We start from the raw sequence: 15462 nt of genomic DNA on the forward strand, positions 1-15462 counted from the left end.
CGCTCTGAGGGAGAAAAATGGAGGCTGTCCATTTGGAAAGATGTACAAACTTTGAAACTCTACAGAGCAGTGTTTCCCAAAGAGGCGGGTCTACTGCTCACCCGCCCCCACCCCCTCAGGCAGGTGCTGGAGGATCTGCAGCTCAAAACAGAAACCTCACTGCCACCTGGTCCATCCTAACTCAGTGACCGGGCAGGATGGGGGACCCTGCCTCTCTCAACGAATAGAAAGTCCTTCTTCTGTGGAGCAGTGGTGGTTGCCAGCTGCTCACCATTACGCCATCCGGGGGTTGGCAAAGGCACATCCCTACGCTTCCTCCTGGGTGATGGGCGATAGCACACAGGTGTTTTAAGCACCAGGGGTGCGGTGCATTGAGTGCTTTTTAATAGAATGGGTGGGGAACATCCGGCCCATGGGAGAAATCACCAACACCAGCTAGCACCACACACCTCACCCACAGGAAGCAGTCCCAGCCTTCGCATGAGGGACGAGTGGCTTAATGTGTGACCAGCATGGCCCTTGGCAGAAAAAAAAGATTCCCCACCCCTGCCCTATGGGGTACAGTTTTAGTCTGTAACACGGGGTCACCATGAGCCCCACACCACACCCCTTTGCCTCCTGTCCCGGAGCACTGCTCCCCATCCTGCCCTTGCAGCCGAAGCAGGGCAGGCGCCAAGGGCACTCCAGGCTGGCAGCATCCATTAACCACAAGATCGGAAGAAGACCCTTTGTCAAGGGCCTGCTCGCTGCTTAAGTGAGTTCCGCATCCGGGAAGAGCCCCATACGCATGAAAACCAGGGGACAGTTGCCCTCAAGTCTCTTCCAACTAGACCACCAGATCGCTCTTCAAAGGGGTGGACTTTGATCGCCAGCCTCCTGGTTAGGAGTACATTAATAATGTGCAACATCCAGGGACCTACCTAAGCCTTGTTGCCAACTAAACCCAACTCACTGCCATGGAGCCAATTCTGACCTGCAGCCACCCCCATAAAACTGTCCCCATAGAACTGTCCCTGTGAGCAATACAAGCATGCACTCTCCACCACCCTCGTGGTTGGAGCCAATGCGTCAACCCATCTCCTTGAGGGTCCTCTTTGCTGACCAAGCATGATGTCCACACAAAGCCCTCGCTGTCGTGTATTCGTGTGACAATGCACCAGACATCATCCGGGGTGCTGAAGCCACAAGGCTGTGTCCGGCAGTGACCTCAAAACAAACTCACTGCCCTGGGGTCGATCCTGACGCACAGGGTGGAGCTGCCCCGTGGGTTTTCTTCATGGGAGTAGAAAGCCGCCTCTCTCTCCAAGGATGTTTTTGAGCTGCTGACCTTGCAGTTACTAGCTTAACTCAGAACCACTATGCCACTATATTCCAGGATGAAAGACACAGGAAAGGAACAGACTATAATACATGGAGAATCTAATGTCCAAGAGTGAAAAAAAACAACAACTAGACAACTGTAAAAGGGGTTGGGTAAGGGCTGGGGGAGGCAGTGAGCCTGAGTGGACACAAAGCAGGCTCACCAAGGGGACACTGGAGCCCCAAACCACTGGAGGTGAGGGTGTGAGTCTTTGGGGCATCCTGGCTGAGAGAAGGGGCAAGGGGTCCAAGGCAGAAATGAGCTTGGTACGTGACAGTATGTTTTAAAATACTGCTATGAAATCCTGGAAACCTTTATTAATAAAACGTGAAGCTACTGTTTCCCAACCTGGCCTCCATCTGGGTCCCTACACTTGTGAGGCCCGTGTTTCCAGCTCTCAGCCTTCGGTTTACACCCGGCCGAACAATGTAGATGTCCTCACTCTCCGTCGGGTGCATGCCGACTCATGGTGGCTGTAGGACTGGGGAGAAGTGCCCCGGTGAGTCACTTTCTATGGGAGTAGAAAGCCCCGTCTTTCTCCCATGGAGCGGCTGGTGGTTTTGAACTGCCAACCGTGCAGCTTGCAGCCTTGCACACTTAACCACTGTGCCACCATGACTCCTAGGTAGGCATCCTGGAGGGACTGGAAATGGTGCTTCTTCTCGGTGCTCCTTGAGTCTGGGACACACGCAAGTCTTAAGGGCCAAGATCGGCGCTGTGGGGTGGAAATTTCCCAAGGAGATGCTGGTAGCAGAAGGAGCGGGTGCAATGGGTGAGAAAAAGCCCTCGATGTAACTGCCTTTTTCTGAATGACACAGTTTTCCCTTAGGACAGCGGTTCTCAACCTGTGGGTCGAGACCCCTTTGGGGGTCGAACAACCCTTTCACAGGGGTCACCTGAGATCATTGGAAAACACATCTTTCCCATGGTCTTAGGAACTGAGACACAGCTCCTCTGTCTCCAGGCGGGTCCACTCACAGGCAGATACGCCCACACACAAGTACCGGGTGTGAAGACTGTTACCCACGTTACACCATGCTTCAAGACAAAATCTCATTGATTTGTCATTAGAAATAAATATTTCATATTATATAATGACCTAGTGTTTTTGTGATTAATCACGATGCTTTCATGATGTTCAATTTGTCACAATGAAAATACATCCTGCATATCAGATATTTACATGATTATTCATAACAGTAGCAAAATGACAGTGAAGAAATAGCAACGGAAATAATGTTATGGTTGAGGGTCACCACCACATGAGGAACTATATGAAAGGGTCTCGGCATGAGGAAGGTCACTGCCTTAGGAGGTCCTGTGTCCCTAGAGACATTCTATCAAGATGACACCATTAGGATCCCCCACTACCCCCAAAGTGGCCATAACCTCTTAAGTTGACCTCCGCTTTGCATTTAACTGGCCAGCAGCTCTCCCCAAAGCCATTGTTTCGACTGGCGCTATTTTGTGGGGTGGACACCCTAAGAAGACTGGTCAGTCAGAGAACTTGTCTGCAGCCATCCACTGATTGCAAAAACCAAACTGCCTCTAGTCCATTCTGACTTAGCTGCAAGAACTGCTTCTGTGGGGTTCCCCAAGGGTACCCAGTCAGGGAAGTGGTCCTCCCCAGCATCCTCAGAGAGAAAATTGCATTTTGTTTGGGATAAACCCATATAGATAGGAACAAGAACCCTAGTAGGAATGCTTTGACTTACCCTTGGTTTTGGGATGGGGGAGAGGCTGGGTAGCAGCTATTAGGTTGTGGGGGGTAGGGAAGGGTGAGAAGATGACATCAGCGACAACAAGGTGTGAGGGGTCAAGTGGGGTCCCAGAAGCTGGTACCTGTAGGCCCCAGAGCAGCCCCTGGGCTGCACCCTGAGGTGCCCCAAGCAGGGTGGAGTCTAGGGCGTTAGTGGGAATCCCTAGCTCGCTCTTGCTCCCTTGGGTCGCTGCAGAGTTGCCTCCAGGCCCGGAGGCCAAGGTTCTTCCGGGGTGGTCAATTGGAGGTCCACCGGAACCCCTTTCATCCTGCTAGGGTGACCTGCAAATTCCGGGATGGGAAACCGGACCGTCTTCTAAGGCCTCTTGTGACTCTGGGGGTTGACCTTTCCCAAGGTCCCGAGCGGGACGTCCCCGGGGTCTGGAGAGGTCTGAACCCCTAGGCCGCCACCCCTTGCCCAGAAGCCGCGGCCCCTGCGCCGCCCAGGGAGACCGGTGCGGCGGGCGCTTCCCGGCCGGGCCGCTGCGGCAAAGGCAGGGCGGCCGCGCCCTCCCCCCGCGGTGATTCATCCCGCCCCCTCTCCCCCCTCCCCCGCCCTCCCCGGGCCGCCGCTCGCGCCGCAGCAGTGCGCAGGAGCCGGTGCCCCGCGCGCCTGAGCCCGAGCGCGGCCGGGGTCGCTCCACCTGGCGAATGCGTCCGGCTGCGCTCGCCAGCGCAGCAGCCCGAGCAGCGGCCGCCGGTGCGGCGGGGATGCCCGGACGCCGGGCCCCGGGGCTGGGCCCCCGGCGGTAACCGGAGCGGGGGGGCCGCGCCCCCCCTCCCCCCCGCCGGTCCCAGAGCCGCAGCTGCTGCGCCCGCGCGCTCCCGGGGACATTCTAACCTAACCGCCGCCAGGTCCCGCCGCCTCTCGCCCCGCTATTAATACCGGCGGCTCAGGAGGGGGGCGCAGCGCGCGCCGCGCAGTCATGGGGACGCTGCTGGCCTTCGTGGTCGGCGCCGCGCTGGGTGAGTGCGCGGGGCGGGGGGGGGGGGCGCGCGGCTGGGGGCGCAGTCCGGGCGGTGGGGAGCGCGCGCTGGACCCCGGGGCCCCGCGCGGGGGGCCATCCCGGGCTCATCCCCTCGGCCCGGCTAAGTCCGCTTCCGCGAGAAGTTGTGCGCCCGCGCGCGGGGAGCGGGGCTGGGGAGGGCGGTGGGGGTGGGGATGCGGGTGGGCGAGAGAGGACCGGGGCCGGCTGGCCCAGCCGGGCGGTCGCGGGCACCGAGCCGGGAGCGAGGAAGCGCGGAGTCAGCTGCAATGTGACACTCACAGCCGCCGCCGCGGGAGGGGGACGGAGGGAGGGCGGCGCCCAGAGACCGGGCGGAGAGACCTGGAGAGATGGGAGGGAGGGGCGAGGTCCTGAAAAGGACCCAAGTGCGCCTCCGGGAGAGATTGGGGTCCAGGGAGGATGGAGAGGGGACTCTGGACCAGGAGACAGTTGGCAGGAGAGCTGGGGGAGAGAGACGTCCAGTGGACGCGGGAGAGAGGAGGTTCTGAGCGGTGAGAGCGGCATTCGAGAGAGAAGAGCCGAGCCGGGGATGAAGGAGAAAGATGGAGAGTCAGGTCGAATCTGGAGTTTTAGAAAAGGCAGTGGCGGGAGGGGAGGAGGTGGAGGAAGTCTGAGCGAATGAGTGTGTGTGCGTCTGGAGAGAAGACACAGTGCAGGGCTACTTCAGAGACTACTCCAGAGAAATGAGGACGCAGGAGGCAGGGAGGGACTTGGGGCATCAGAGAGGCAGCAGGGGCGGAGGCCCAGAAACCCCAAAGAATAAGAGGGCAGAGATGGAACGTGAGAGGCACAAAGCATTAGCTAGGGAGCGCTTGGACCGAATCCGACTGGGATGCAAAGCCCCCCCCCCACACACACCCCAAAGTAAAGGGCTTGGTGAGTCTGAGAAGAGGGGTGGGGTGAAGTCTGGAGCGAGGTGACTGGGAGAGAGGAGGGTCAAGGCTGGAGACGTTGGGGTTAGGTCACACAAGGGCTTGTGGGAAGGCGCAGGGAGCAGGGCTGGAGGGTAGTGTCCCATCCTCCTTCTTCCAAACCCATCTCTCAGGGCAGGCTGGTTGGCAGAGCAAATGCAGCTAGAACGCTAGTCCCTCCACCTTTCACCTGAAGGAGGACGACTTAGGGAGCAGAGCGCAGGCCCAGTTCCTGGCAACCCTAACAGCTCCATTGACTGCCGGGGGAGAAGGGGGCCCCCTGGGTGCCAGCCCCAACTCTGAGGCTGTACCCGACTTATGGTAACCAACAGAAGCCAAGAGGATCATGCCCTTCACATAACAGAAGGAAACCGAGGCTCAGAGAGGGTGAGTGACTTGCCAAGGTCACACAGCAGGTGGCAGGGCCCACTTGTGCCCTCAATCGCATTCTGAGTGGAGAGGGAGCAGATGGCTTCCCAGGGGCCTGAAAGCCAGCAGCCCGGGGAGCCTCTCTCTGCCCAGGGCAGTAGGCGTCCTTGCCTGACCAGAGCCTGCTGTCCCCTCAGTGTCTTCCGTCTGGGGGGGCTGCGTGGAGGTGGACTCTGACACCGAGGCCGTGTACGGAATGACCTTCAAGATCCTATGCATCTCCTGTAAGCGACGCAGTGAAACCAGCGCGGAGACCTTCACCGAGTGGACTTTCCGCCAGAAGGGCACGGAGGAGTTTGTCAAGGTGTGTGTGTGTCCGACAGTCAGGGGCCGAGGCCCGAGGAGCAGCGGTTGTTTGATTTTAATAATTTAATTTACTACTACTGATGGTCTGGATTCAAATTCCACCTCTGGTGCCGCCGGTGGTCCAGTAGGGATGCTGGACAAGTCCTTGGGCCTCTCTGGGCCAGCGTCCTCACCTGTAAGACGGACGGACGGTGGTCTCTCTCATGGGAGGATTGATGGAGTTGGTTGATGTGCCCAGCAGGCAGCTGGCACAGGGTACCTAGTCTTGGGGTGGGGGTGTCACTGTGTGGCGTAAACAAGGGGCTGTGAGCGGAAAGCGTGGAGGTAGCAGGGCACCCAGAGGCACCGAGTAACCAAGCCCTGGCAGTTGACGACTGGGAAAAGCCAAAACATTTTACTCTGTTGCTCACAGGGTCTCCATGAGTCGGAATCCACACAATGGTGGGGGGGCAGCGAGGGGCCGTGGTGGTGGAGGTGGAGGGGGTGTTTGGTTTGGCAAAGTCTGCCAGGTGCAGCAGCAGCAGCAGCAGAAGTGTCTGGGGCCCTCTCAACATGACGTGGGTGTTTTGAATGACACGTGGTGGGGGGTGCCCTACATTCCTGAGAGCCTGCAGAGGGAGCTGAGGTTCACAGCAGATGGGGTCAGGTGGCCTCAGTCCAGCCTAAGGAGCATCCCTGGGGGCTGGGGGCTATGAGGGAGGCAGGAAGGTCAATGAGGGTTTGGGGTGACTGTGCAGTGTGTGTTTGCGTGAGCGAGTGTTGTGGGTGCGTGTCCAGGTCTTGGGCAGGTTCAGGCAGTGACCCCAACTGCTCCATCCCCACGCCGACCAAGGTCAGGTTGCTTGAGTGGTCTCTGGGTCATGGCTGGGGAAAGAATCCGAAAAGGATAGAGATGGACGGGCGGGGAGGGCAGACCCTGGCGGGGACACCAGCCTCCTCTTCTGTGGGGCCCAGATTCTGCGCTACGAGAATGAGGTGCTGCAGCTGGAGGAGGATGAGCGCTTTGAGGGCCGCGTGGTGTGGAACGGCAGCCGGGGCACCAAGGACCTGCAGGACCTGTCCATCTTCATCACCAACGTCACCTACAACCACTCGGGCGACTACGAGTGCCACGTCTACCGCCTGCTCTTCTTCGACAACTACGAGCACAACACCAGCGTCGTCAAAAAGATCCACCTGGAGGTGGTGGACAAAGGTGAGCTGGGCCCCCACCTGGCCCCCTGGCCTCTGTCACCCACCGGTGGCCAGACGGAGGGACAGATGGCAGGTGGAGGCAGGCTGGCTGCAAGCCTAGGCCAGGCTCCACCCACACCTCCAGCCTCCCTTCCCGGACCCGCCATGGGATGGGGCTCATAATGGGCTGCTTGCTCTTCCCTGCATAAGGGTTCTGGGTGCAAAACGCAAGACCCATCTCTACAACCAGTGCAGGTGGCCTCAGAGCGGGGGGCTTTGGGCAGAGGAGATGGTGATAAGGGCCCCCGACCCCCTATTGGAGCCGTTCGATATAAGGGGCTGGGGGTGGCGATGGGGATGGTTGCTAGCTTGTGGTGGCTCCTGGCACATGTGCGGCAGGGCCTCACAGTGTGGCGTGGTGGCAGGGGCTCTGGCGATTGGATTGGGTAGACTGAGCCCTGCCTCCCCCGCCTCCCCCTGGTGGGGGAGCGATCGATGGCAGTGTTGTGTCACTTGTGCGGCACTCCGACGACGTGACTGTGCACATTCGTTCCTGGGGAGCGAATGGCACATTTGCAAAGAGGCTTTGATTCTGTAGGAAGGTGCTGGAAGTGGGAGGTGGTGTTGAGAGCGAGAGAAAGTGGGGGTGGGGGTGGGGTCCAGATCCCAGCAAGGCCCAGAAGCAGAATGTGGATGTGGGAGCCCCTCCCAGTCACCCTCTGGGCTTGCCCCCATTTCAGAGATGAGGAAAACCAAGGCTGGGAGGTGACCAATGCTTGAACTCAGTCTTAACCTGAGCCGCTGCCACTCCTGCCTGTGGCCCGATTCCCTGCAGCCCGCTGGCGGCCAGCGCCTGCTGTGAGATTCTTTTTATCTTTGGCATGATCACATTTGTCACCCAGGTGGGACAGCAGAATGCCCCTTAGAGTGGTGTGTGTGGCCCTGGCCAGCGGCTGGGTGCTGGGTGCGGTGGTCATTGCAGGGAGGTGGAGCCGCTGCGTGAGCTGGGGGTGTGGGGAGCACAGTTGCCACAATAAAACCCAAGCCCGCTGCCGCCTCTCAGATAGGGTCTCCCAGGCTGCAAGGCTTTGCAGGGAATAGACAGCCTCGTTTGTCTCCTCAGGAGGGACTAGCAGGCTTGAACCACCAACCTTGTGCTTAGTCGCCTGTGCCTAACCCACTGCACCACTGGGGCTGGGCCGTAACAAACATGCCTAGAATATTTCAGATCAACACCGACTGTATTGCTGCTCTCTCAGGAATCCAGGCTTGGGGGGTGGGGGGTCTAGCAGGTGGGGGGCCCAGGAGGCCCCTTCTGTCACTCAGGAGCTTTTCACCCTGGTGCTGAGCCGAAAGCAAGCTGGCAGCTTCATCTACAGGGTGGAGGCGGGGCTTCCCACACCTGTGCGCTTTCTTTTGTTTTAGCCTAACTTATACTATCTCCTGAGTCCCTGGGTGGTCCCATCATGTAAGCTGAAAGGCTGGCGGTTTGAAACCAACTAGAGGTAGGGCAGTCTGCTTCTGAATGCCACAACTTGACCCTGAAAAGCCCCATAGAGCACAGCTCTACTGTGCCCCCCCCCCCCAATGTACTCTGGCAACTCAGTGGTAGTAGACCACCTCCCAGAGCCTGTGGCTTAACTGCCTTTTCCACCATAGAGCTACCACCATGTACCATTCTCCTGTGCCTCCCACCTGCCTGGTCCTCGGGTGCCTTCCTACTCAGAGCCAGCCATATGGTGCCTTGTCCGACTCTGCTCTGTAGGGTCTTCAGTGCCTGTGATCTCCCAGAGCTAGCTCACCAGGACCGTGACCTCCCAAACCTAGCTCACCAGGCCTTTTTTTGGAATTATTATTATTATTTACATTTTATTAGGGGCTCATACAACTCTTATCACAATCCATACATATACATACATCGATTGCATAAAGCACATCCGTACATTCTTTGTCCTAATCATTTTCAAAGCATTTGCTCTCCACTTAAGCCCTTTGCTTCAGGTCCTCTTTTTTTCCCCCTCCCTCCCCGCTCCCCCCTCCCTCATGAGCCCTTGATAATTTATAGATTGTTCTTTTGTCATATCTTGCCCTATCCGGAGTCTCCCTTCACCCCCTTCTCTGCACCAGGCCTTTCTTACAGGGTGCTGCTGAATGGATTTGAACTGAGGACCAAGTTAGTAAAAACCTCACGAAACTCCAGACTCATTACCATCGAGTCAGTTCTGACCCCCAGTGGGGCTACAGAACGAAGTAAACCTGCCCCTGTGGGTTTCGAGACTTCACATCTTTATGGGATCGGGCAGCCTCACCGTTGTTTTGCAGAGCGGCTGGTGGGTTTGAACTGCTGACAGGGTAATTAGCAGCTCATTGGCACCAGGCTCCTTAGTCAAGTGCAAACTGTTGGCACCACACACAGGGGCCTTCTGCTGCTTCCCAGGGTCCGTGTGGTTCACAAGTGCTGTTCATTCACTGTGTGAAAGCATGGCGTTTCTCACGCGGTTCTTGTTTACAGTCACTGGGAGTTGGAATGGACTCCGCAGCCGTGCGATGAACGGAGTATGCTTGCTGTCTACATGAGACTGTGCTAGGGGGTTGCTATGAGTCAGAATTGACTCGAAAGCTGTGGGTTTGGTTCATTCTGTAGTAGCAGCCCTGGTGGTTTGGTGTTGGGCTGCTGACTGCAAGGCTGGCAGTTCAAACCCACCAGCCGCTCCTGTAAAGATCTACCATCTCAGAAAGACCCTGCATGTCGACGGTTGCTTTGAGTCGAATCGGCTGGATGGTAGTGGGTTATCCTTCGGCATGTATCAAACACGTAACAGTATTTCTGTCACCATCCATCTGTGGCTGTGGCGTGGGGGTGGGAGTGGGGCGATGTCTGTCCTCTTACTTCACAGGACACAGAAGGATCGCCATTGCCGCTAGCATGAGCCCAGTCTGATTCCTGCGAGGCAGAGGTCAGACGCAGCCTTCAGCCCCTTCACCAACCCCGACAGCCTCACCCTCCCATCGCACGCTCTGAGGCGCCCTCAGTTGACAGCCTGTGGCAGTGGCTGCACATAACTCGCAGACAACACTCCCGCGAATGGGATTATTAGGGAAGCAGCCAGCCACTATTCAGGATCAGAAACACCCAGGATACAGTTCTTCAATCAGAACAGCCTCCTTTTTCCTGTCTTCCAAGCATACTCTCTCTCTGGCCCCATGGTGCCCCTGGCCTGGATCCCACCCAAAGTTCTTTTAGCTCCGCCCTTTAGTGCTCTGCCAGCAAGCCTCCTGCCCAAAGGTACTCTGCCTTCTCCTTCCACGGGCCAGGAAGCCCACAGCTTCCTGCCCAGGTCCGGCTGTCCTTGGTTCCACCACGTCCAGGGTCACAGCTCTGACTCCTGGTCCGAGGCGCTTTGGCGCAGGGATCGCAGGTCACGCTGCGCTGCTGGCTCTTCTTTCTGGATGGCAGTGCCACCCTCGTCTGCCTGTGGGGTGGCTCCTTTTAAGCCGAGCAGGATGGCAACGCATAGCCCCCTCTTCCCATCAGAACATATCGTTACTCGTGTCGCTCATCACACGACGTGTTTGTTCGTTACTCACAATACTCTGGCGTGGTATTTTTAATTAGCTAATTTCTTGCTGCGTTTCCCACAGCGCCCACTGACATGGTACAAACCCCAAAGGAGGGAACCAAGCCATTTCTAAAGGGTCAGATGGACCTCAGGGGTGAGGATGAGACTGGCCTGGGAGGGGTGCCGCAGGGGGTCAGGGGCAGATAGATGGGGCTCGGGCCTCCCTGGAGCAGGGGCAGGTGAATGGGGAGCAGGAGGTTAATTCTATTTTGGGTGTACTCGCATGAGGGGCAGGCACCCTAGGACAAGCAGCCTCAAAGAGGGGAGGACTCCGATCCCAGGCCTTTGGTGTGGGCTGGTGGGCCAAGCTGTTGGAAGGTCTTTGGTTTCCGAGAGAACTCCAAGGTCTCCCCGACCCCGTGCCTGGGGCTCACGGCTCACTGTGTGGCCCTGCGAGAGGCCTGCCCGCTGTGCTGCTGCCTCAGTTCCTCATCCTGCGATGCCTGTGTGTCGTGGAGCCTGCACTGCGCTCCTGATAGCAAGACCTCACCTTTCCTTGCTTGTGGAAGGCTTACAGAGCAGATAAGAGATCGGATCTGTCAGCCAGTCTCTCATCAAACCAAGCTCACCACTGCGCAGCCAGTCAATTTGAACCCATACGTGGCCCCGACAGACAGGATAGAGCCGCCCCTGTCAGTTTCTGAGACTGTAACTCTTCACAGGAGTAGAAAGCTTGGTCTTTCTCTCCAGGCGGGGCTGGTGATTTTGAACTTCTGAGTTTGTGGTGAGCAGCCTAACTCAGTATACCACCAGGACTCCTATTCAGGCAGCCACACCGAGGGTTAAATCCTAACTCTGAGCCCACGCTTGCGCCCTTGGCCCTCTTTGGGCCTAAGTGTCTCCCTTTGGAAAATGGGCTAGTGGCCCATCCCTCACTCTGCTGAACTGACAGGGGGAGCAGAAGGCAGCATGCAGGAGATACCAGGGCATCTAAGTCCACCTGGGCCCAGGGTTCTGGGACTCAGGCAGGAATGCCAATGACTTGCATTCAGTGCGGCTCCTGAGGTCGGTGGCCAAATGGGGCCAGTCTCTCGCCTTCGGGGTCATTTCCAGTAGTCAGGGGATGCTCAGGTCCAGGGTTTGTTGTAGTGTAGGGCCCAGCCGGGGCTACACACTCACTGTGGGGGGGGCACAAGCATACATTTGGTGAATGAATGAATGAATGCCGTGTGGAGCCCTGCCCCCAGGTCTTCCTTCAGAGAGGCAGGGAGACAGAGCCAGCATGGAGGCCACCCTCATCCTGGCCCAGGAAGGACCTCACCTATGGTGGGGGGTGGGGTGTCACGCAAGGAAGCAGAAACTCTGGCTGTCTGGAAGGAGGGCCCACGGAAGTGGGATGGATATCCGGGGAATTGGCTTGGGATGCCAGGGTGGCCGTCAGCTCCGGTCCCCTGGCTGACCAGCTCCTTTTACAGTTTAAAATTAGGCCCAAGGGCAGACGGCGAGTGGTGGCCAGGGCCAGGGCTGTGGACAGATGGAGGAAGGCTTCCAGAAAGCCACAGGGCGCAGCCAAGCACGTGGAGGAGGCAGCTCTTGGAGGGGGGTTCCATTTCACCGAGGGAAAGGGTGGAGGAGGCTTCTCTGTCCAGCACCACACAGCTAGGAAGAGGCGAGGCAGGGATTCAAACACTGGCGAGCTGGCCCCACACGGCCTCTCCTCTTGACCACGATGCCGTGCTGCCCCAATAGCAACAAATAACAATACGAATCATAGAAAACATTACTGAGCCGTACTATGGGAGGAAGAGGAGGCTGTCTTTGCAAATATTTCCCCAAACCAAACTCCGTGCCATCGAGTCAGTTCTGACTCATAGTGACCCCAAAGGACAGGGTAGGCCGCCTCTGTGGGCTTCCCAGGCTGTAACTCTTTATGGGAGTAGAAAGCCTCATCTTTCTCCCAAGGAGTGGCTGATGGTTTCAAACTGCTGATCATGAGGTTAGCAGTCTAACTTGTAACCACCACACGACCAGGGTTCCTTGTAAATAGTTACAGCTCCGGAAATCCTCTTTGGGATCACGGTGCGCGTTGGAATGGATTCATCGTGGGCTAGTTGTCCGTCAAGGGGCCCTGCAGGCACAGTGGGTTAAGCCCTGGCTGCTGAAGGGAAAGGTGGTCAGCGATCAGCAGTTCACACCACCAGCCGCTGCTGTCAGAGAGAGAAGAGTCTGCCTGCTCCAGTAGACAGTTACAGTCTCTGAAACCTCAGGGAGCAAGTCCACTCTGTCCTAGAGCGTCAGTCAGCCCGTTAGGGTCAGCTCCACAGCAGCGGGTGATTATCTGCCAGGAAACTGGTGCCACCATGGTGGAATGCCCAGATGCTGATGGCAAGGTAAATCTGGCTATCTGCTCCCCTAAAAGCTATTAGGTAACCCCCCTAGGGTCACGATGAGTCAAAGTCCACTCAACGGTGTAAAGACATTCTTAGGTTAGGAATCCCCAGGTTGGAAGTTCAGACCTATCTAGGAATGGCTTCAAGACAAGCCCAAAGCTTTACTTCAGAAAGGTCGCAGCTTAGAAAATCGTATGGAGCAGTTCGGCTCTGCCGATGTCCGGTTGCCTGGAGTTGCCAGCAGCCCCTGGTCTCCTGCAGAGGGAAAGCCGGTGGCCCTCTGCCCTCGGGAGGGACCCGTGGTTGCAACAATGAGCTCCAACAGCTGAGAGGGTGGCGCAAGGCCAGCCAGTGACTGATGCCCAGAGACCTTAAGTCAGTTGCTAAAGGTCACAGCTAGCAAGTGGCCACGCCAGGATCCGAACCTGTGCCTCCAATCCTCTGCTCTCCAGGGGTGCAGGGGTGGGAGTAGACTGAGAGGGAGCCCGAGGCCTCCCTACCCCTGCCCCGCCTTCCAGAGGGGCAGCGTGTTTATGCCAGCCTGTGGACACACAGGGCCGACTCCTGGCACCCTGGGGCCGGGCGGTGGTGGTGCCGCCTGCGCGCTGGGCCCCAGCCGTGCCCCTAACCCCTGCCTGCCCCCTCCCCTCCCCCGGCAGCCAACAGAGACATGGCGTCCATTGTGTCCGAGATCATGATGTACGTGCTCATCGTGGTGTTGACCATATGGCTTGTGGCCGAGATGGTTTACTGCTACAAGAAGATCGCCGCCGCCACGGAGGCCGCCGCGCAGGAGAACGCGTGAGTGCGGCGGGGGCGGGGCCTGTTGGAGGGGCGGGGCCCAAGGGGGCGGGGCGGGGCCTGTTCGACGGGGCGGGCCTGTTGGAGGGGCGGGGCCCAAGGGGCGGGGCGGGGCCTGCGGGGCGGGGCGGGGCTTCCTCCCGGGGCCGGCCGCCGAGGCTGCGCCCGCCTGGAGAGTGGAGAGAGCCCAGCACAGAGGAGGGCGGGCGGGCTGGGGAGCCTTCACACTCCCCTAGGGGGGGCTCCCTGAGGTGGAACTGGGTTGTGGGAGGGGGACAGCTGGGCAGAGAGCCACTTCCCTAGAGGGCACGGTGAGGGGCCCCACCTGCTGGGGGAGCCAGGCCACTGGCTGGGTGTCCTCCCTAGAGGGGAGGGTTTTTGCATGAGGTAGGATGAAGTCTGCCCCCCCCCATCGCTCCCCCTCCCGTTCTCCTCACACTCCCAGCTCCACTTACACCTTTCCTGAGGATCCTCGCCTTTCCCTGAGTCAGGAGCCCGGAGCCCCAGGGTGCAGGCCTCAGCTCCCCTCGGTCTTCTGGGGGCTGGGTGTAACCAGCCACGGGAGTACCATGATGGTCTTTGTCCCCACAGCTCGGAATACCTGGCCATCACCTCAGAAAGCAAAGAGAACTGTACGGGCGTACAGGTGGCTGAATAGCTCAGGTAGGATGGGTGTCGCGATGGGGAGGGGGGTGCTGGGGGGCTCTGGGTAGAGCTCAGAAGGCTCCTAATGCCCTCTTTCTCCCTCCACCTTTCCAGGCCCTCGGCTTCACCTCAAGGAAGAGCCAGCCCTAATGGGGCACAGCCTGCCTCTTCCCCCACAATGGGGGTTGGCCATTCCTGGGCCTCCCCTCGCCTCAGAGTTCTGCCAACAGAGCCGCCAGGGTGGGAGGGGGGCAGGGGGCTTGGCTCGCACCCCCATTCCAGCCTTCCTCCTCCTGCCCCTATCGCCCACCCACCGCCATGCATGATGGGTAAAGCAATACTGCCGCTGCCCCCACCCCGCTTCTGCTGCCTGTTTAAGGGGGTGAGGCGGGGGCAGAGGCTCCACACCCCTCCCTCTTGCTGATTTGCACATATTGGCCGCTTCAGCCTCGCTCTACAGGGCCCCCCTCCCCAGCTACTGTCCCACTCCTGCCCGGCGGGGTCACCATGGGCTGGCATCCTTTGGGACAGGGGCTTCTGGGACCCAGTCTGACCCCCAGCGACATTACCCCGCCCGCTTCCTCCGGCTGGACCTGGGGGGGGGGGGTCTCTTGTCCCTGTGATGCACCTTGGCCCTGGCCAGACCCCCAACCCCACCCTCTCTCACCAGCCTTGGATTGTGGCCACTTAGAAAGGGGCCCCGTTCAGCCTCGTTTCTCTTTACAGAAGTAGTTTTGTTCATGAAATAAAGATTCTTGGACTTGATTGATGGTCTCGCTCGTGACACCCCCGACCCACCCCCAACTCAAAAGCCGTCATTTCCCTGGCTGTGCACACAGGGGAAGTAACAAGGGAGCAGGGAAGGCTGAGCCCCTGCCTGGGAGCAGTGGGTGAGGCCTCTGGTGTAGCTGATTAGTCTAGGGTAGAGCCAGTCATTAGCTCAGCAGGGGCAGGGCTGCTCCTGTGGAGATGAAGATGGGTAGGAGGAGCCAGCATGAGAGCCTGGGGTGCTCCAGGGAGGAGAGGCGGGGCTCCGGTTCACGGGGGGGGGGGGGGGGGGGGGGGGGTCTATGTTGTCACTAGCAGTGTGGGTCTCAGGAGGAGGTGCGGACCGAGGCAAA

The 15462-nt window shown here is 58.6% G+C and overlaps 1 protein-coding gene across 1 annotated transcript; it reads left to right on the top strand.

Annotated features, from left to right (window-relative positions):
* Positions 1 to 3722: 3722 nt before the first annotated feature.
* On the top strand, positions 3723 to 15093 carry SCN1B (sodium voltage-gated channel beta subunit 1). Its single transcript, XM_075536454.1, has 6 exons — positions 3723 to 4085; positions 5604 to 5770; positions 6727 to 6967; positions 13555 to 13696; positions 14288 to 14359; positions 14456 to 15093. The coding sequence occupies exons 1-5, from the start codon at positions 4046 to 4048 to the stop codon at positions 14352 to 14354; spliced, it is 657 nt and encodes a 218-aa protein (XP_075392569.1). The 5' UTR covers positions 3723 to 4045; the 3' UTR covers positions 14355 to 14359; positions 14456 to 15093.
* Positions 15094 to 15462: the final 369 nt, after the last annotated feature.

Source organism: Tenrec ecaudatus, chromosome 18 (genome assembly GCF_050624435.1).
Source record: "Tenrec ecaudatus isolate mTenEca1 chromosome 18, mTenEca1.hap1, whole genome shotgun sequence".
Lineage (NCBI taxonomy): Eukaryota > Metazoa > Chordata > Mammalia > Afrosoricida > Tenrecidae > Tenrec > Tenrec ecaudatus.